Consider the following 21,985-nt stretch of genomic DNA (forward strand, 5'->3'; position numbering starts at 1 on the left):
CCCTGGTAGCCAATCCCCGTCAGCCCCAGAGGACTAAGCTTGGCCTCACTTCCACCATTCCCACAGTGATCTTCGGCAGCTATTACTCTGTCTACGACACACCTAGATTCATCCCTTCATTTATCAAATGCTCTTCTTCATTTAAGGCCTACAACGGTATGCTCCATCTCTTCCTCCACTTCCCTCTCTCATTCTGTCGTGCTCTCTGGATAATAATAACAGTTATTAAAGTGAGCAGGCCGCTCTGAGGCCACCACTTCTCCGCAGGCAGATCTGGTAATTACAGGTCATGCTGACAATGTTTTAGTAATTGCACCCTCCCCGGCACAAAAGCAAAGACAAAGCAGCCCACAGATTACACCGCAGCATGGTCCTGAAGATCTATGCACACGTACATACATCATTATATGTTGAATTTACACTGTATTAGATATTAATTTGAGTTCTCCTCACTGAATGTAACTTGCTAGTAAATCAGCAGGGCTGACAGGAATGGTCACCCATAGGGCCATGAATAATAATAATGATCCAAAGGAGGTAGACAACTCATAGTAGCAACATGATCAATTGCACACAGCAGAGAGAAAATAAAAATGAAGAAACTATTGGCTCATGTAATTAATGTCTCTTTTACCTCCTCTTGTGCTGCTTTATTTCCTGCATTACAACCTTTTCTCTTACTATCAGCTGCATGCTTTCTTTGTTGTTTTTGTGTGCTGGTTGAACACCTAGTGCTCACAGGCTGTGAAGCAGGGAGGCGTTTAAATGTCTGCGTGCTTATGACATAGTCTGGTTAGATGTTTTTAAACCTTTTTTTTTTCCGCCTCTGGTGTTAAACGGCTGGGGGATGGGCCAGGGAATGGTTGGCTGCAAGCGTTCTTATGCACACTGCTAGGCGCCTGGTAGATCTGCAGGGAGAAGACAGAAGTATCTGAGGCCGCTTCATTTTAATTGTGCTGTTTTTATTTGGCTAAGTTCGACTCCTGCTGCTGAATAATTAGAAAATGGCTTCCAGTTCTTAAAATTAGATTTAATTCCACTCCTACTACCCTTGCAGTTTTCACATTCTTCCATTGTTACTGATGCCGTGTGTCCAATTCTTACCATGCTATACCTTTTATGTGTTTTCTCCCACAAGCTGGTTGGGATTGTCTGAACTGTGCGTTACTACTCACCCTACTCCACCACATGAACACCTCAGTTTTGCTACTTGCACATCTTCACTTAATTTCCCCAATTCTCCTTCCTTCCTTCTTACACAGTTGTGTCGGACCGCCCACCGCCAGTTATCCGCCAGGGCCCGACCAATCAGACCGTGGCGGTGGATGGTACAGTGGTCCTCAACTGTGTGACATCTGGTACCCCAACCCCCACCATCCTGTGGAGAAAGGATGGCGTCTTAGTGTCCACGCACGACTCCAGGGTCAAACAGCTGGACACGGGTGCACTGCAGATACGCTATGCAAAGGTAAGACACCTGGGCAGGTGCACACACATGCTCAGATCCCTTTTTTTAAAGGGACTGTTCTGTGACATCTGGAGTTAAGACACTTTGTATTCTACGTACAATATTTAAATTATTCTTCTTTCTAATCAAGATGATCTGTTCGGCATATTTTTTATGTCTAAATCCATTCAGATAAACTTCAGAGTTCCATATCATATCCATAATGTGCTTGGCAAACCCCCGCTGGTTGGTAAATAAAGCATGTGTTCCTGCCAGCAACCAGTCCCTCAGTGGGCTGTCAGTCAGTTGTCGTGGGTTTGAAATGGGAGCCTGTGAAGTTGAACAGTCTGTAGTTCCTGTCAGTCAGGGAGCACAGTGGGTTTTGCGTAGTCATTTTGTGTGTGTGTGTGTGTGTGTGTGTGTGTGTTACGCGTATGTGCGATGGCAAGCTGTGTGATGCCGAACGCAGTCTTAGGGAAACACGTAGGGGGTGCTGACGTGTCTTCCAGATGGAGGCGTCACAGGGTCAGAGTTCGCGTCAGTTTGTGGCGTTCTGATGAATGCTGGCAGGTCTTGTGGTGACAAGATTGCGGTGTGATTGGGCCGCCGGTGCGAGGCAGGCAGGAGGCGATGCATCTGAAGCCTTCTCCCGCTGTATAAGAACAAACTCTGCAGGCACTTTACATTAATGAAGATGTCATTTCTCCCAGACATCATAATGAAGATTATTTTCATGTGTGGGGTAATTTGTTTTATTAATATGGATGTGGGCCTGTTCTTATTATCAGATTTAAATAGCTTTTCTTCCCTCTACACCAACAAAAATACACACCTAGAGGTTTGTTAGCAGGACATGCTCCTACTCAGTACTCAGACAATTTATCTCTTTCCGTTTTTCCCTGTTTACTTTGCTTACACATCAGCATAGTTGCCCTTAGCATACTATACATCACCAACAACCAACAGCAGAATTATTAGTCTTACACAGAGGCTTTGACTCCAGTTGAAAGAGTGGACATTTTTCAGAACGCAGCAGTGGAAAATAGGTAATCTTTTCAGCTTTGCCAACAGGCTTAGGTTTTGTGTTTGCTTTATTAGCCTGTTAGCGAGCAAAATATCTCAGGAACTTGTCAACTGAATTCAGTTAAATTTAGAGGAAAATTCAGCCATGTGCCAAGAAATTAGGATTTGTTTTTGGTTCAGATCCAGATCCAGGGGCCAAGTCGAAAAGTCATTGAGAGGTTTTTGTGAAAGTCCATGCTTTCATATACCACTGCAGAAATTCATCTTAAGTATAAAATGCTTGTCTCAAGCATCAATCAAGGGTTAATACAGATACATTTTCATTTCAGATATAAAAATTAAAAACAGAGTGATTTAATATTGTAAAGATTTTGAATAATGAAGGCTTAACCTTATATCTTCAGCTCAGACTGTCACTGGGTCTGTTGCATAGAGCAGTCACTTCCATGTTTGGTACTCAAGGGGGAGGGGATGGAAGAGTGAGAAAGGGTCTCTAATTGGTGTATGATCCCGTGAAAATCTTTTCCTTTTGACTAGGGAAGGTCTGCCACCTGCCCTTTCCACCTGCCTTTCCCCAGTTTCTGCTATTACAGGGATGATATTGAGATTATCAGGCAATGACAGCTCCCCGCTGCAGACTCCGTCAGAATGTCAATAAGCAGAGCAGAGATTGTAGGGGGGAGATATAGTAGGAGGCAGTAAGAAGGAAAACTATCAGTTCAGGATACCCTGGAATAAATTTGAATAATTTCCATTTAACCAAATATCCTCTACACTCCTCCCACAGCTCGGTGACACTGGCACCTACACCTGCACTGCTTCCACACCCAGTGGAGAGGCCTCATGGAAGGCCTACTTAGAGGTCCAAGGTAAGCCTAACACAATGTGGTGATATTTTTGGCCACCATGTGGAGATCAGGAGACTGTAAATGGCAGCAAATTACATTTTGACTACACTTGCCTCTCTCTTTTGTACATTTAGAATTCGGAGCTCCAGTCCAGCCAAACAGACCCACAGACCCAAACCTGATCCCCAGTGCCCCTTCCAAACCTGAGGTTGCTGATGTTACCCGTACCTCCGTTACTCTTTCCTGGAAACCTAACCTTAATGCTGGAGCTACACCCACCTCCTATATAATAGAGGCCTTCAGGTAAAACTAATTAACTTGACCATCAATGAACTAATTGTTGCATGGCCTTATTTAAACCTTAATTCTCTCTGTTGTGTCCACAGTCATGCATCAGGGAGCAGCTGGCAGACCTTGGCGGAGCATGTGAAAACTGAATCATTTGTACTGAAGGGCTTGAAGCCCAGTGCAGTCTACCTCTTCTTAGTACGGGCAGCCAATGCCTATGGGCTGAGTGATCCCAGTCCTATCACTGATGCTGTGAAAACCCAAGGTGATAAACTCCTACTTACTGATACGATATTAATATTTTGTAGAGTTTGTAAGTTTTCCCAGACGTCTCAGACAAAATCTTTTATTGATACGTCTGCACACAGATATCCCTCCCACCAGTCAGGGGGTGGACCATCGTCAGATCCAGAGGGAGCTGGGAGAAGTGGTCATCCACCTGCACAACCCAACCATTCTCTCCTCATCGTCTGTCAGAGTGCAGTGGACAGTGAGTATGATTTTTCCCTGTAAACGCATAATTTTTCTTAGGAACATCTGCAGCCAGCTACAGATTGCCATATGGATCATTGCTATAGCTGCTCGCTAAAGCTCCAAGGTTAGTTTACTGATACGCCTATGGTCAATTTGTCAGACCGCTCAGCCGAGCTAATGTACTAACGTCCTAGCCCCCTGCAGAGGAAGGACATCGCAGAAGGCAGCCGGAACGCCGTCCAAGTGTTCTTAGCGTCCATCTGCCATGAGCTTGAACTGGTTGCCTGGCCAGAGACCAAATATGTGAAGCTATGTCCACGGTGGACCACTCAGCCACCCAAAAGCTACACTAGCAAGCCCAGCCTTCTGCAACAGGCCGTGTAGTACTGTATAGCAGTGTGTGGCGTGCCAGTCTGTACCCTCTCAGATTGAAAACACTTGACGGCTGTAAAAATAATACAAGCGAGAAGGAAGAGGCGGCCAACTCATGCTCTTCGGTGGAAATGGCTTACAGATGTTAAAACGGATAGGTGGGTGAGAAAGGAGTAGAACTGGGAGCTCATGGTCGTGTTTCTTTACTAGGTATGAAGTACTAATGTCCTCCTGTAACTGATCTGGTTAATGGATCTTATTGAGACGGCACAGCTATACATTATGACTCTACATCTTAGCATAGTTGATATTAGTGTAGGATGTGTCACTGAAGGGTAAAAACAGTCCCATTTTGGCCTTTTGACACAAGTCCACCCCTTCATTCCCAGGTATTATGAAGTGCCGCAGTGAGTGATGAACGGCGGCCGAGGAAACGTGAAAAGGATACTGACATGTCAAGACTGATTTAAAACGTTACTTCGCTGGAATGTTCCAGTAAAACACATGACAAGAGGGAGACTGTCATCGTAGTTGCGCGCCGCAGCCTCCCCGTTTTGTGGGGTTAAATCTATTCCCAATGTGGAATTTCTTAGTTTTACATTTTCCTTTTGTCTTGTGGTAAATGGTTGCACAGTTTTCAGGCTAATGAAGACCACCTGAGCTGGCAGCATATTTTATGGGGGAGGGATAAAGAAATCACTAAAACCTTTACAAGCCAGCGCTGCTCGCCTTCCACAGGGGACTCGTAGTGATATTAGCATACTGGTTAGCGGTTATTCTTTTCTTGAACCCTGCTGGATCACAAAGCTGCGTTAATTATCCCCAGATTAAACCAACAGACAAACTCCTTCTAATTACTTTTATCCTCTTTATTTAGCGGCATCAGATGCCATTTAACTAGTATTGTCAACTTCCTGCATGATCCACTCCCCCTCCCTCTTTCCTGACTTGTGCAGCCCAGTGGAGAGCAGGACAGGATGAGACAGGCTGTTCTGGGAGTCTGGGCCCTATTTAAACAGCTCCAGACTTGGAGGAACCTTTGGCCAATGACCTCATAGTGCGGTTTGCACAAATCACTGCTGCTCCAAATGGCGCATAGACAGACAGTTGAAAAGAGAGATGAAGATGTGGACGGATAAACGGAGGGGCGATGTGATGAGTTAGCGCCCCATTCCATCTCTAGCTGTATCAGTTACATGAATCCACAGTTGTTCGGTGATGCTGAAGTCTGTTACATTGCTGCACGGTTTCCCGGTGCCAACTGTGATGCACATAATGAAATCAGGCTGACACCACCTTTGTCTGTGCTCCTGTCCCGTTCACTAGGTGGAGCAGCAGTCACAGTACATCCAGGGCTACAAGGTGATGTACAGGCCTTCCCCAGAGGGGCTGCAGAGGAGCGAATGGGACGTGTTCGAGGTGCGGACACCTGGGGAGGACAGCGCCGTTCTGCCGCAGCTCCGGAAGGGTGTCACATATGAATTCAAAGTCCGCCCCTTCTTCAACGAGTTCCAGGGAACCGACAGTGATGTCAAAATTGGCAAGACTCTGGAGGAAGGTGGGGGGATGTGAATGACTGTGTGCGAGAGTGTGCTTTACTGCTTGCATGTATTATTTTTTTATGTTTACACCAGTTTATATGCACAGCTTGCATGTGTGAGAACATACAACAGCTGTTCACAGCAGGCACCGAGGGCAGGAGTAGGCTGCGTTCAAATGTGGTGGATTCAAGCGTGCATGCGTATGGAAAGCCGTATACAACACTCCAGCGCAAGTGTTATACTGATTTTCATAGGGTGTGGTTGTGGCAGTCTCATGAGGTTTGGTTCAAACCCAAGTGCAAATTTTAATTTGTAGCAAAACAGTGAAAGAGAGAAATGTGTGTTGTGTTTGTTGCATGTGTGGGAGGGTTTTGATCTTTTTCTGCTGGATTCTCCTTTGTTCCCAATTTTGTTGCTAATTGTTTTTGGAGCTCTAAACGTACCGTTTGTTGTCCCGTGAGCAGAACAACATCTTTGTTTTTAACACTCGCTCACACTGGGATTAGTTTATTATTTATTATTATTATTTTATATTTTTTTTGCATGTTGCATTCATAATTATTTCAGTTTAATTGAACCACAGGTTGGCTTTCACACCCCGCCATGCACCCCACCATTATGACTCCATGTCTGTTTTGAGTAAACAGTTATTTGCTTTTATTTACTCGCAAGAGCACTTATGTGAAACAAACTCTGTTTACAGATAAAAGCATCGTAATTTTGATCATTAGTCATTTGTTCTCACATCAGAGATAAAGGACACATTCTCTCAGCTAAATTGCACGGGGGAGGCAGAGAGATAGAGGGAGACTGTGCGGTGATGGAAAAAAAAAATAAATACTATCGTGTATGAACATATCTTTTTTTATTCTTTTGTCTACCCCTAGCTCCCAGCGCCCCTCCTCGTAAGGTTACAGTGACGGATAGTGGGGACAATGGGACTGCCATCGTGGTCTCCTGGCAACCCCCTCCAGAAGAGGAACAGAATGGGGTGGTCCAGGAGTACAAGGTAACCGAAAAAAAAAAAAAAAAAGCCAGCAGTTACCTTGGCTTTGAGCAAGTGGGACTAATGTTGACTTAAAAAAAGACTCAAGCAGGGGTGCAAGGCAGAGCGGATATAAAAGAAAGACACAATGCACAGACATGGAAAGGTAATGAATTCCTGGTTGAAGCATACCTTTGTACACTCCTCACTGCTCTTTCTCTGTGTGCTCAGAGAGGCTCAGGGACATTAGTAGTCTGAGGGGGAATGGTAGTGGAATCAGTTGTGAAACAGTGCCATCTGGTGTACATGGTAGACTCACACATCTTGTGGCATTTTAAGGGTGAAGACATAATTTCTTGTCCCTTTTTTTCCTCATCCAATTGTAGATAGTCCTTAAATGGTGATTGCAGATCATTGTGTCTTTGGTAGAGATAGAAATGTCTCTCATGTATTATGTGTTAATATTTATTTGTACAAATACTAATGAATATGGGTAATATTTAACATGACAACATAAAAAATTCTGCACATATTAAATATGCATTGTTGTGGAGGCAGGAGTACAGTACATAAAAGAGTGGAGAACAACAAGCTGTGGGTAACGGTGCCCTAAACTGTACAAATCCATCCTTCCTCCTATAGCCCCTCTCTGAGTCCTCTCTCCCCCTCTTTACTTGAAGTATACCCTTTGCGCAACAATGTCCTCGAATACATTATGCCGTGGGGTCCTATATTTTAATTGGAAAGTATTTTTTTTGAGAAATACACTGTACAGTAGGTGAGTGGCAGACGGTGAGATGAGTCTAAAAAAAAAACAGTTAAGCCACTGTTAATTTTCCAGGTAAATGTTTTCTGCTGATAGACTTTAGAGTAATTTCATGGTTTTTAAGTCCGGTCTGAGAGCGTTCCCTGCTCATTACCGAGCCGCGTCCCTGGTGGCGCTGCCACTCATCATAATTTTTAAGACACAGAAAATGTAGAGCGTTTGTAATACCACCACAGAAGCGCAAACGCATACACACACCGGCATGCATGATACACAGCGCAGGAAGTGTGAAGATTAACGTAGTTAACCGGGAGGAGGAGGAAGAGGAGGGGCTGAGGGGTAAAGAAAGCAGAGTGTTGGAGGGTCAGGCTGTGAAGGTCTCCTGGCCTCATGCTGAGGTGAATGTATACTTCTCTTTGTGACTCAGGTTGGAGTCAGCCTGTGAAACTGCTCTCCCTTCCCGGGAGTGACAGCTCTTAGCTTCTGCTGAAATTGGGTTATGGGAGTGATTACTGATCCCCATTTGTTTTTCATAGGTTAAAGTCTACTCCCAGACGTGTTATGGCTACCTCTGCTTATACTGACCCTGTGCTGAGCTCAGCCTGTAAAACATAAAGTCATGTTATAAAATGTTTTCCTACCTTAGACATGAAACACAATACCCACTGTGAGCTTAGATGTTGCTACGGCAGCATCAGCCTATTATGAGGACCCAGACGAGTGGCGGCTACCGGGCTGAATGTTGTCACGAAACGCTCATAACACCGCCTCATTCTCCACTTTATCTTTGTCTCTGTTATGGCAGATTTGGTGCTTGGGGAATGAGAGCAGGTACCACATTAACCGTACAGTTGATGGCTCAACCTTATCCGTGCTGATTCCCAGTCTGGCCCCAGGGATCCGCTACAGTGTGGAGGTAGCAGCCAGCACTGGGGCGGGTCCGGGGGTCAAGAGCGATATCACCTACTTCCAGCTCGGTGAGTATAAACAACCGTTGGTTCTCTGTGGTTTGTTTTTCTTAGTTACATTTCTTCTGCGCCTTTGTCTTCTGCCAATCCTTGCCACAAGATGAAGCCCAATCATCCGACAAATAATTATGGCATTAATCCAGGCTTCTCAAATCAACAGCTTCACAGCAATATGAGTTTCTGCCAAGTAAACAGACAATTATGTAATTCCTTTCTTTGTAGTGACAGGCATGTTCAAGCCTCTGCCTGTTTTCCCTTTCATTATAAACAGTGATCCTTAAAAGCTATAATTGAAGTGATTACTGTTACACAAACATCGTCAAACCTGTCACGGAAGAGTGTGATGAGTTTGAATGACAGGGAGCCTTTGCAGTTTTTGTGCAGTCTGTAATGGTTTTAGCTACTGAAAGCTGGCGGCGCGCTCGACACAGGCACATTAAATTCCTGTGTGGCAGAGCTGCTGAGCTGACGGCCGCACCCTGCTCCATTCTCCACTCAAGGATGCAATGTTTTCTGCTTCTGCTCCGCTTCAGACAACAAAGGCAATAATGAATCCTGCACTCTGGGCTCAGATATGACATGTTATTAATGTAAGAAACACAGTGTAGCCAGCAAAGGGGCCGCTTGTTGTAATTTGCTTCTTGTTGTTTTTTCTCTTCTTCCTCCTTTTAGCCTGGATGGGCAAATATTTTGAGGAAATTTGTCAGTTTTTATTCCCCAAAGCTCTGCGCTGGCTTGCACAGGAGAGGGATGGGAAAACACATGAATATGAGGAAGAGGCAGAGAGAGGAAGAGCTCCATCTGGTTTTAAATGTGTGATTGAGTGGGCCGGGATGGGCATGAAGAAGCATCGGCTGTGACTGATACAATTTATCTCACTTGAAGAGTTCCTGTGGTGATTGTTGCCATGTTCCAACATTGGAGTGGAACAATGTGCCTCGGGGACCAGCGCTTCACCCAAATGCATTTGTCACACTCTGAGCTCTGTGTGCGTCATCCCAGCCTAGATACCTGTACAGTCCCTTGTGGGCTGCTTAGTCACATTGGCATGCTCCGTTCCCTCGGCCAGACAGAACCACAAATTGGGGAGACAGAGAAGAGAGAGAGAGAGAGAGAGAGAGAGGAGGCGGCCAAACGGAGACACAGCCTGAGACAAAGACAAGACTGAAAAGATATGAGGGGGTAAAGGCAAGGAGCTGGCTTCTTTGGGGAAGTGTTTTTGCCTCTGGCTGAGAGAGTTGGTAGAGAAGAGAGGCTACGACATGAAAGGCTTGAGAAAAGAGATGAAGACAAAGTAACAAGCACATGAAGAACTCTGAGAATGGCAGGGGGTGGAGCAAGTCAGAGGAGCCTTTCATGTATCACGCATGAGGGCGAAGCACAGAGAGAATAGACAGATGAGAAAAACAGAGCAGGAGCGTGTTGTTGTGCGCCGCCGTACAGACAGCATCTTTACTTCACTGCATTTCACAGCAGAAAACAGCTTCAAGGCATCCACACCTCAGATTCCACACAGATGTGCCTCAGTTTGATAATTGCCGTGTGTGATCTCATTGGATTAATTTATACGATTATGAAACCTGCCATGTCTTGGTGTAAATGACGCCTCGTAGAGTCTTCCCTATCCGGTTCCATCGTGGCTGGTGTGCTGCACAGTCACTGTCTGAACGTCTCTGGTTGCTTTTGTCTGCTCACCTGCCATTGTTGACTGGGATTTGCGATGAAAGGCCTTTGAATTGTAGAAAGAAAACAGCTCCATTGCCACAGCTCGGCTTTGGGCTCACCTGCTGAGATGAAGAACTCTTTTTAAAGCAAGAGACAGAATGTTCATATTTATGTACCGTGCAGGCTCCACTTATTTTTCAGGCTTATGCCATTTTGAATATTTCTCATCCTCGTCATTTTCACATTCTTAGTTGTTCCGTTCAATTTTGTGCATGATCAGGTGTATTATATTGTCTCACATCTATCTTTAACCTCTCCCCGCCCCTTAGATGCATCTGGGCGAATGACGGAGAACGTCAACCAGGAGAACCCGCTGTCCCAGCAGATCTCGGATGTAGTCAAGCAGCCGGCATTCATAGCAGGCATAGGAGCTGCTTGTTGGATTATCCTCATGGTCTTCAGTATCTGGCTGTACAGACACAGAAAGAAAAGGAATGGCCTGTCCAGCAGCTACGCAGGCATCCGCAAAGGTCAGTATATGAGTGCAACACTACGAATGAACCACTCCCAGGAATATTTATTGAGTGGTACTGCGTTGGTTTCTGTGTCAATCCAGTCTCCTTCATCTCCTCCTCCTTCTTCCTCCTCAACCCAAACGCTGCCAACCTACCTCCCATACTCCCTGTCACAGTCAGAAAGATGTCTTTGTAGAGCGCAGGTGGTGAAGTCTCACTGAAAGTATTCTCCGGTACTTTAAGATGCGATGCGCGCGCCTGCAGAGAGTGCTGCGTGAAGACGTCTTTTATTTTCCTTTTCATACTTCTGTCACGCTGATTCTGCAAGGGAGTGTGAAGAGTGTTTTCAGTGAAGTACATTTTGAGGTCCAACAACTCCCCTTTTAGCAACTCCCTTCTGACTGTGCTGGGAAACAGAACATATCTTGCCGTAATCCCTCTTTATCAAGGACATACTGACATTTGCACATGCTTGAAGTATTCTTGCAGTCTTTTCAGAGAAAATCCTTCAGATATAGAGGATTACAGCAGTCCCGTTGATCAACACTACTCACTGTATGTTTAGAGCAATCAAAGAAATCACTCTTGAGTTCGGGCTGTATTTTAAACCTCTTAAGAAGTAGCCACAGTGGGTTTTTACCTGACTTAAATTGAAGTGACAGGGTTCATGACATGCCAAACCTTTGCCCACAATAGTTGGAGTATAAAGAGAGCCATTAGCCTTTCTCTCCGTGTATCATTTATGTGTGAGCTGGCTTAATGTGTGGCCTTGGGCTGTGCAGCTGCTGCCTCCGAGCGCTATCTGCTCCATCCCCATTCCTCGGCTCAGGTTTACCACAGACCGCCAGGGTTAGAGGAGATCCACCCTCCAACCTCGATACACACACAAACAATAGAGTGACTTAGCTTTTAATCTGCGCCTGTCACACAGACAACACTGGGTATCTGTGTTCTGAATCTGCTGCAGCCATGTTTATAGTGGTCTAAGCTTTTCCTGAAGCACCGTGCACATTTGCAAATACCTGTGTGGTCTGCAGTGGTTAGAGCCATCACATCTTTACTTCTTGGATTACAGAGGAAGCACTCTGAAGAACAATATTTAATAGCTGCAGTAATGATCTGTGGTCAGGGGGAGAAGACTATGTGGGATGAGGTTACACTGTGTCCCTCTGATTCTGCATGTCGATGTTTATTCAGATTTTTTAGTACAAAAAAAAAAAAAAAAAAAAAAAGGCTCCTGGCCACAAGAGGCCACGGTCTTTGTTGAAGCTGGTTACTAAGAGCGTTTTGGAAAGAGCGTAATTGCAACCACATGAATCAACAGCACTAAGGGTGAAATAGGTTCAATTATAGGTTGCACTAGTGTGTGTGTGTGTGTCTGTGCTACAGTCCCATTAGTTGTCTCTAATAGATTTCATGTTTTAATTATGTCACCTCAGTTTTATTCACCTGAAAATGATCACAATAATACAAATGCGACACCAGCTTGGGAGTGAATCATCCGTGACAGTCCTGTGACCAAACACAAACCTGACTTATGCATTTCAGTCACGTTGACATATCTCAGACTGTTTTGGGTACGTCTACTCTTCAAAGGCATTCATCAGACAGATAAAAGTTGCCCCGCTGATATCTTTAGACTTGTTGTGAGCATCAAGGGGATAGATGCAAACACGATAAGGTGATTGTGGCATTTAGGGGACGTTTGTTGGCACAGGTACTGTAAGAAATAATTGAGAGAGTAAAGAATGTGTCAGCAGTAGCATTTGTCTTCTCAGAAGTCTACCACTAAAAATGCACATATTTAAGTGCTGAATGACTAACAGCGTTGTGCAATGTTGCATCAACTGCAACTGCGACTGTAGCATTCTTCACTTATTCAAACAGGGAAGCAGCTAAGTACACTTTAAGAATTACAGAATCTAAATCAGCTTCCTTGCTTAAGTGTGAGTAACGGAGCTGTGAGGGTGTGTGTTTTAGAGATAGAGACAGATATGTGCCTAGTGTGTGACCCCCAACCAGCAGGTCTCTGACAGTCTGGGCTAGGATTTGAACCAGCAGCTGGTTCAACATTCATTTTCCCCATGGGATGTCTGGGGGGGATCAAAGACGAGAGGGCAGCGAGTAGCGTGTGAATACAGGCGAAAATACACTTTGTGGAAGGGCAGCACATAACTTAAACTAATATTAACTCCCTCTTTTGTGTCCCAACAGTGCCATCGTTTACTTTCACACCAACAGGTAAGCACAGTTTTTACACTATATTCTCTATTCATTCGTCGTATTCAGCCTTTTCACTCCTTTAATGGTCTCACCATAGTCCGGATAGATTAGTGAGACTGTAAAGAAGTCAGTGAGGACGAAAAAGAGCCAATCACTGGCACACTTCAAGGATCCACCTAGAAGTGAACGTTGCACCAAATGCTTGGGTTTTGTCTGAGCGTAATGCTCAAAGACGAAGAGGCCACACTACTGAAAAGCTGCTAAAACTAGTGGTAACATGATCAAATGGCTGCTGGCGACGCGAGATGGGGATTTAAGAGAATGACACATCAGCAGCACTCCAGCACACCAATTAGATAGGCAAGTGGCAGCGGAGCTAAGGAGGTTATCTGTGTGCTGGAGTGTCGCGGCATAAAACAGATAAACAGAATTCACTCTGTGTCTCTGTGAGTTTATATTTACAGTCCTTTCCATTTTCTCTCGCTTGGGGACTTTTATCCGTCTCAGTGTCTTTGTTCCCTTGAGGTATGTCAGGGGTGTTGGCAGTGCTGCTTATTGACATGGCAAATGTGAAACAGTGAACAGATGAGGGGAAGTAACAGAGATAGAGAGACAACGCTGTACACTGTGTGTTTAAGGTAACGCTGGTTGCTCCTGTTTGCGCAGAGGTGGCATCTAAACAGTAGCAGTGCTCTTTCTGTCCGCCTTGAGGCATGCAATCGGGTAGAATAATTTTCCACTTGCAGGCTTGTTTCATAATCTGCTGGAAATCTTTCAGGTGGAACGTGCTCCTTGCTTGTGTGGTTAGGTTTGCCCAGTGTAAACCAGGACATTGCACTGCATTAAGCTGATTTTAATCTAGAAACAGACTCTGATACTTTAGTTTGCATAAGACCTCCTCTGGCTACACGAGGAGGCCAAGCCACACTTCCTGTTTTGAAAAGGAGACGGGGAATCAACACAGCTAAGGCCTAACCTACCCTTCTTCCAACTCCTCTCCTCCTCTCAGGGAAGAGATTGTAATTAAAGTTGGAAGTTTATCTTTCCTTCACACACCGGCAGCTTAGAGCTCCTTGAAAGAGTCCAACTTGCAGCGCGCAGAGCTTCAAATATGCTGAACCCAAGCCAGACAACCAAAGAGCTCCGCATCTTTGTTCTTCATAAGCCTCTTACACATCCTCCTTCTGCTCCCGTTGCTGTGTGCGTGACTCGGCTGAAATTATGCCACACGCGTTCATTCACACTTGAACTGATACGATAACACAAACACGTGTCGCTGCTCCCTAAACTGCCAGTTCAAAATGAAATGAATAATTTTGTGCTGACCGTATATGACGGCGAGAGGGTTCATGTGATGAAATCACGTTGGAAACACATTATTTTTCTCTCCTTTCAGTGGCCTACCAGAGAGGTGGAGAGGGTGTCAGCAGTGCTGGAAGGTAAGAGCTTTAATGTCTTTAAAAAAGCATTTGCATGATGGTATTCAATTATTTTTGCAAAGCTGAAAATGATTAGAATATTATTTATAATACAAAAACACAATAAATATGAGTAGGGTTGGGCATGTGCATTTTTCTTTGACAAACACTAGGGGGAGTGCTGTGCCTTTCTAAAGTAGCCCAGAGCAGAGGGGTGGCATGGGGATGCAGTAGTAGTACTACTACTACAGGAACAAAGCCCCACATAGTCTACCAGGAGCCCATCCTTATCCCATATAGTGGAGAGCCACATCCAACCACAAGGCTGTGCCATAGCATCACCAAATAACATTGATGGAGACACAAACGACACACCTCTTCTTGTGGTGGAATGGTGCATTGTGCGTAAACAGTGCAGAATCTGGCTTGGCAAACGCTGCATCAACCTACCAGAAGTCATTTGTGTATCCACTGGATGGTATTTGGCTTGTTTTCATAAAGATGGTAAATGGAAAACGCAGACAAAAAAAAAGAGGAAACGTGCATTCATGTGGTACCCTTTCTTTACCCAGAGTATAAAATACCAAATACCGTATTGTAAGGGTGTGTGTGTGTGTGTTGTTCATGTGTTAATGGATAGTTAGCTTGAAGCCATTAACAGCAAATCCATATTCATTATATTACTGAGTTGTATGATTGAATCCAGTATGCAGCATGGCTGTGTCAGCTCCGCACAAAGACAATGGTCGTTCAATATCAACATACAACTGCTGGGGTGATTGAGGAGCTATTGTGAGATTGTATTTGGTTGTGCAAGACAAATGTGCTCATTACCCAGAATGAGTCCAAGAAATTAGTCATTTAAGAGGGAATGAGGAAATGTAATTCAATGCTAATTCAGTGTTGGGATATGCAAACTGGGAGTTATTCTGAGAAGATTTGAATACTGAAACAATATACGGTCCTGTTAGAGTAGCATACATTCTCTTTGTATGCTAGATTGATTCACTTCACGAGCAGTAAGATGTGATTTATTTGTCTTACAGTATTTGGCCTGAGGTCAGGTTGCACATTTGAATCCTGTTAAACAAGCCATCTCGTACTGGGATTAGCGTGCAAGAAATAGGAGCGCAGACATGCAAAGAATAGATGTGGATGGCAAGACGATGATGCATGGCTTTCCTCTCAGAGTTTGTCTTCTTTCCTTCTGTACAGCTAAAACAAAAAAACTTTTTCACGTGATAGAGATATTGTGTGACACGGTGGAATCCACTCGGGGAGCGTTTGTGGTTCACTGACTGTTCAGGATGTGCGTTTCGCAACATTGGGAGTGAATTTTATCTGGCTGTCTAATCCAGGCGGATCGCTAATGCTCACGAGGGCTCGGGGAAAGTGTCATCGGCTGTGGGCAAGTCGAGCACACACAATCTATTTAGCTGGGCTTTTCTCTAATGTGCTTCCTGGGCCTGTGTATGGCCAAAAGGCAAAAAGTACTAAAGCCGGATTTCTAGTTTTCCTATTCTCAGCTGGATAAATAAACTCTGTGTAATCTCCTCTTTCAAATATTATGTTACTGCGGCCGCTTGAGTTCATTCACATAAATTTCATTGTGGTGTGCTGGCCTATTCTCTTAAGATTGTTAACCATTTGGTGAAATATTTTTTTTTACAGGCCTGGTTTGCTAAACATTGGGGAATCTGCCACTCAACCCTGGCTGGCTGACACATGGCCCAACTCCTGCTCCAACCACAATGACTGCAGCATCAACTGCTGCACTGCAGGCAATGGCAACAGCGACAGCAACTTGGCAACATACAGTCGACCAGGTATGTTTGTGTCATCCCTGCCACGTGAAGGCAACAACCAAAATAAACTTCCCCCCTCAACGGCAACAATGCAGTCCTTGACTGAACAACTGTAGAGATAAGAAACGTAGGCGCTGGGGGAATCTGCAGTGCAAAAAAGAAGTAAAATCTGATATCTAGGTTAGCTCCCTGGAGAGTTGTTCTGTGTATCTCTCCCTTTTGTAGGTCTCCACAAGAAAAACCTGGAGAAATATTAGGATTAAGAAAGGCTGTGTGCTTGTGTGTTTGATTTATCTGAGGTTAAAGCAGAGCTGTTTTAGGCAGGAAATAAAAGGAGCACACTGAGTAGGGCTTATAGCTCTACTCTGTTGCTAATCGAATTGCTCTGCTGATTTCCATACAGTTGTTATAGCCGGTAATGTAATTTCCCCTAAGTGCTCAGTTATTTAAGAAATGTGCAGCGGGCGAAGAGGTCAAGGCTGGACTCCAGACGATGGCCAGAAGCAGAGAAAGAGAGAGTGATAGAGGGAGAAGGGTGCACCTGGAAGAGCAGATGGAAGTGGGGGTGATAAAGAAGTGATGAAGAATAAGTGTATGCTAAAAATCACACTTAGATATATGAGCTGAAGTACAGAGAGTGTGAGGGAGACAAAGTAAAGTGTATGGAAATGAAAAAAAAAGAGAAAGAGACTTATAAAACACCACCAGGTGGCCATTTAGTTTATTCAGCTCTTGTACAGTTATCAACAAAAGGAAGCAAATTTGGCCCCAGATTCTTATACACTGCTGCCATACCATATACACTACTGTAGACACACACTGACCTGATCTGAAATGTGCAGCCAAAAATCTCAGCCTGGATGACATAGGACTTAATGTTATTAATTCCCAGCCATGACGGAAAACCCGATCCTCAAAACCTCGCTCTGCCACGAAATGTTTTAAATTATGCACTGTGGGACTACGCCTTTAAGGGCAGCACATAACTCCTGTCCAGCTGTTCCACCTAATATCCATACAGCAACTCAATAGTTTATCCTGACTTCAAACCTTTCCCGATGAGGATTAATAATTCATTTTGTAGACTTTATAGTCAAGTTTAGTTTTTCTTTGTGCTAATCACGCCTTTGAGGTTGAAATGTTTAAATCTACCCTAACACGGTGTGAGATGTTTAACAGGGAATAACAAGCTAAAGGCAGCCCTCACTCCTTGCATGATACCCCGCTGTATGACACTAAGGAGCTTGCCAGACGCATGCTTTGTGTGTGTGCCAAACCTAAACTCTGTGAACATTAAGAGGATCACTGACTAGGTGACAGAGCAACGAAATAGGAGTTAATGTCCCTTTATCTCAGCCATAGGGGCGCTTTCACACATCAGCCTTTGAAGTGTCGAGCTGTTCCATGCAGCGGAAATGTGAGGCGCGTGGCGCGAGCGGCGTGCACCTATGGCCGTCCTTGGTATTTACCGCAAGGCTGGCTCTCAGATCTGCTGGAGGATTTGAATATTTTATGAGCCAGGGAAAATTGGATCTGTCAGTGGAGCTGTGCTTTTACTGCGTGCCTCATTCCAGGTCTTTGATACAGACATGTCTCCCTGTCCCTCTCAATGAGCAAAGACGCTCCTGCCGTCAGATGGAAGAGAACACAGTTGACACCCACATTGAGTCATGGGTGAGACTGAGAAGACACTAAGCGAGAAAGGTGTAACATCACCTGTGTCACTCACCTACAGATAGATCATCATTTGGCAAACACAACTGAAATTGAAATGTCTCTCTGGTCGGTAATGATCGTCCAAAAGCTTGAAATGAAAATTTGTGCTTCGCTTTTCTCTAATGAAATTCTTTCAACTCTACAGTAGATAGATGACTCCCTGTTGTTTGAAATCTTTTACCAAACTGGCATACTGCTGCAAAGCAGATCAGCAGTGGGAAAAAAAAAAACTAAATACCCTCCTCATGTTCTCCAGCCGACTGTATCGCCAATTATAACAACCAGATGGAAAACAAGCAGACCAACCTCATGGTGCCAGAGTCAGGAGTCTATGGAGATGTGGACCTGTCCAACAAGATCAATGAGATGAAGACCTTCAACAGCCCAAATCTAAAAGACGGCCGCTTTGTAGGTCCAGGGGGCCAGCCAACACCTTACGCCACCACCCAGCTCATCCAGTCCTCCATCATGGGCAACCACGTAAACTCAGACAGAGGGACCGGAGGAAGTGGAGGCGGACTCGGGGGTGGAGGGGAGGTGAATGAGAAACACTGCTGGAAGCCCACCTCAGTCCATCAGCAGAAACAGGAAATGGGCTCCCAGCTCCAGTACAACATCATGGAGCAAAACAAGCTGAACAAGGGTGAGTGTGTGGAATACCCAGCAGCCACCTCCGCACCAGCATCTTCCTCCACTTGATTTTTTTCCTCCTCTGTTTTTTCCTCTCCTGGCTGCTTCAGCCTCACTGTGGATGTCTGTAGAAGAGCTTCATGCTCTTGGCTCTGTCTCAGTCCTTTTCAGTGCATATAGACATCATCACTCTTTCTTTCTGCTTGTCTGTTTGGCATTCATGTAACCCCTCATCACCCTCCATGCAATCATGTATAATCTTTGCTGCTAAATGTGGGCCAGGCTTGAACTGCTGTCATCTTATAGTGTCTGGGATGTCGTTTTGTGATGAAGCCAGGTGTGAGGTGTGTTTATCTTCGGTGTCTGATTTCTTAAGGAAAGACAAAGATAACTGAAAGATGTTGAGACGCTTTGAACGAAGCTATCATCACCTTGTTGTACCTGCAGAAAGGAACCACATCTGGTGTGATAGTTTTGAGATTTTTGTGCAGATGTTGCATGTGTTCAGATACTCACCTGAAAAAGAATGAGATGCATGCCTCTTAGTCATGTTTAATATTGAACACTGGGTTCATTGTGTACACAATTTCACATTACCATTGTGAAGTGATGAACAATTGTTGCCCTTCATTTCCTTGTTCATTACAAAATCAGTGCTTTGGTTGAACTTCTCTGAGAGAGCAAGATGTCTGCCTGAGGCTGCACTAACCAAACACTCCTTTCTTCCCACCACCAGACCGCTACAGAGGAGGGGACAGTCCTATGCCGGCCACCATCCCCTACAACCAGACCCATGACAGCCACACTGGGGGCTCCTATAACAGCTCCGACCGAGGCAGCAGTAGTACTTCAGGTAAGATGGTTGGGCAATAAAAGATGAGAACTGTTCAAGAATGGGCCGTCAGAGGTCATAAAAAAAGACTCTTAAAGTTCGTCAGGAATTATACACCGATCAGCCACAATATTATGACCACTGACAGGAGAAGTGAATAACATTGGCCATCTTGTGACAATTCAGTGTTCTGCTGGGAAAGTTTTGGACCTGGCATACGTGTGGATGTTACTTAGACATGTAGCACCCACCTAGACCAGACCAGACACCCCCACCCCATAGCAATGACACTCCTTGATGGCAGCAGCCATCCCCAGCAGGATGCAGCCTGACACAGGCACACAAACAAAAACAGTAGTTTTAGTTTAGGAACAACTAAAGAAAAACATGGAAAACAGCACAAGGTGTTGACCTGGCCTCCAAGTTCACTAGATCCCAAACTGATCAAGTATCTGTGAGATGATCCACAGAGGCCCCTCCCCTCAACCCATAGGACCCAAAAGCCCCCCACTAACAACCCTCAGAAGGCCCATGTCCATTCTCTGTTGAGTCACAACTGTCTTGGAGGCACATGGTAGACCTACACAATATTAGGAAGGTGGTCATAATTATGCCTGATCGGTTTATGCCTACATTAGTGCACAATCAGAACAATAACAGAATGAACCCTTCATATCAGTACAGAGAGCAGGTCTTCTCCCTTAAAGTCTGCCATGTTGTGTTGCCATGTTTGTGCGATAGAACAGAACCAACTTCCACATTTTTATATTGCAATCTGCAACCTCACTACAAAGTATTTTCCTTTAACTACCTGTTAAACAATATAATAACAGAAACCCTACAGTTTTTCTCAAAGGTAAATACATCACTGAGAAGTATGCCTTAAATGGTAATTTGATTCATTTCCACATCAGCCTATCTTGAAGAGAAACCATCAGAAGATGGAAAACTGATGAATTAAAAACAGATGACAGCAATACATCCAAACAAAAGCATGAGTGCCAGGCCTTTGCTTTTGTCTTTTGTTTTCCGGGTGCATTGTCATCCAAGGATGTTTAAAGCAAATTAGATAAGAGGATCCTTTTTTCATGATTATTTCTCTTTTTTGTTTTGTTCCCCTGCTTTGTATTTTAATTCTCTTTTTGTCCTTGCTTATTTTGCATTACTTCCGTTAATTGGCTCTGATTTAATTCCAGCATGGAGCAGCCTAATTTCATCAGGGCCTCAATGTCTGTCTGTGGACAAGGACAAATGACAACACATTGTAGACGGCATGCAACACTGCCACCTTAATGCCATGTATCCATTCTGATATTGCATTTGAAGTTCAAGCCATTAAGGAGAAGCCTTTAGTGCTCGCTGCACATCACAGCTCATTGGCTCACAAGTTTAATAGTTTGGTATTAATTGGACCCTTTTGTGCCGTTTTCTCTCTACCTTTTCTCTTGATACTGGATAATGCCTCTAAGAGGAAATAACACTTTTATAGTATTTCTCATCATTTAATAACTGAGAGGTATGTGCACACTTGCATAAAGTAGAGGTTTGCATTAGCCTATGACCTCTCACATGTAAAATAATTTTATGTTTGTCAGTCAGCCTTGTTAATGTTAATATTATCTGCTGTCAATTTCTCACTTGTCAGCTTGTGATTTCTTCAGCATTAATAATTGATTTGTTTTTCAGATACAGAGAGAATATGAAAATATATCTGTAGGTGTCTTGTGACTGATTAGATGTTTTTTTTCTTTCTGAGCAGGGAGTCAGGGTCAAAAGAAGGGAATTCGCACCCCCAAACTACCCAAACAAAGCACAATGAATTGGGCTGACCTTCTGCCCCCGCCTCCTGCAAACCCACCCCCAAGTCGGACCACAGAGGAGTACTCTCTATCGATGGAAGAAAGGTAGGACATGTCTGCGCAGACAAAGACAATCTTGACAGGCATGCACACACTGTATTTAGCAGGTTAGTTCATCCCTCTGCCCTTTCTCCTGTTTATCACATTCTTTCCAAGCATTTGCCCCAAAGGGGTTTTCTATCTATTAGCGCTAGGTTCATGTCAGACCTTGATAGAAGAATGGTATGAATATTTAGTGCCTGTTTTTCTGGCTCCGGCATATAAAAACATCCATGTTGAGTGATATGAAGCTAACAAGCTCTCTCTGTTGGCAGCTGTGATCCAGACATGCAGTGCCCCATGCCCCCCTCTCACATGTACCTGCAGCCTGATGAGCTGGAGGAGGAAGAAGAGATGGAGAGGGGGCCCACGCCTCCCATCCGTGGGGCAGCCTCTTCCCCCGCTGCCGTGTCTTACAGTCACCAGTCCACAGCCACTCTCACCCCCTCACCCCAGGAGGAGATGCAGCCGATGCTCCAGGACGGACCAGACAGCCACGAACGCAGGTACACGCACTTGGCGTCACACTGTCGACTAGAAGAACAAGTATAGTCACTTTTTGTAAAGATGT

General features: G+C 44.6%; 1 protein-coding gene across 1 annotated transcript in view; it reads left to right on the plus strand.

The window, feature by feature from the left end:
• robo1 (roundabout, axon guidance receptor, homolog 1) overlaps positions 1-21,985 on the plus strand; it is a 122,614-nt gene that overhangs the window by 94,051 nt on the left and 6,578 nt on the right. Inside the window, exons 9-24 of the mRNA XM_084559344.1 lie at positions 1,263-1,468; positions 3,258-3,339; positions 3,453-3,621; positions 3,705-3,871; positions 3,975-4,096; positions 5,779-6,010; positions 6,881-7,002; positions 8,550-8,721; positions 10,707-10,907; positions 13,107-13,133; positions 14,512-14,554; positions 16,205-16,359; positions 18,311-18,697; positions 19,421-19,537; positions 21,276-21,420; positions 21,690-21,920. Coding sequence (XP_084415470.1) covers positions 1,263-1,468; positions 3,258-3,339; positions 3,453-3,621; positions 3,705-3,871; positions 3,975-4,096; positions 5,779-6,010; positions 6,881-7,002; positions 8,550-8,721; positions 10,707-10,907; positions 13,107-13,133; positions 14,512-14,554; positions 16,205-16,359; positions 18,311-18,697; positions 19,421-19,537; positions 21,276-21,420; positions 21,690-21,920 — 2,578 coding nt within the window. The remainder of the gene's footprint in view (positions 1-1,262; positions 1,469-3,257; positions 3,340-3,452; positions 3,622-3,704; positions 3,872-3,974; positions 4,097-5,778; positions 6,011-6,880; positions 7,003-8,549; positions 8,722-10,706; positions 10,908-13,106; positions 13,134-14,511; positions 14,555-16,204; positions 16,360-18,310; positions 18,698-19,420; positions 19,538-21,275; positions 21,421-21,689; positions 21,921-21,985) is intronic.

Source organism: Chelon labrosus (assembly GCF_963514085.1).
Source record: "Chelon labrosus genome assembly, chromosome: 13".
Taxonomy (NCBI): Eukaryota; Metazoa; Chordata; class Actinopteri; order Mugiliformes; family Mugilidae; genus Chelon; species Chelon labrosus.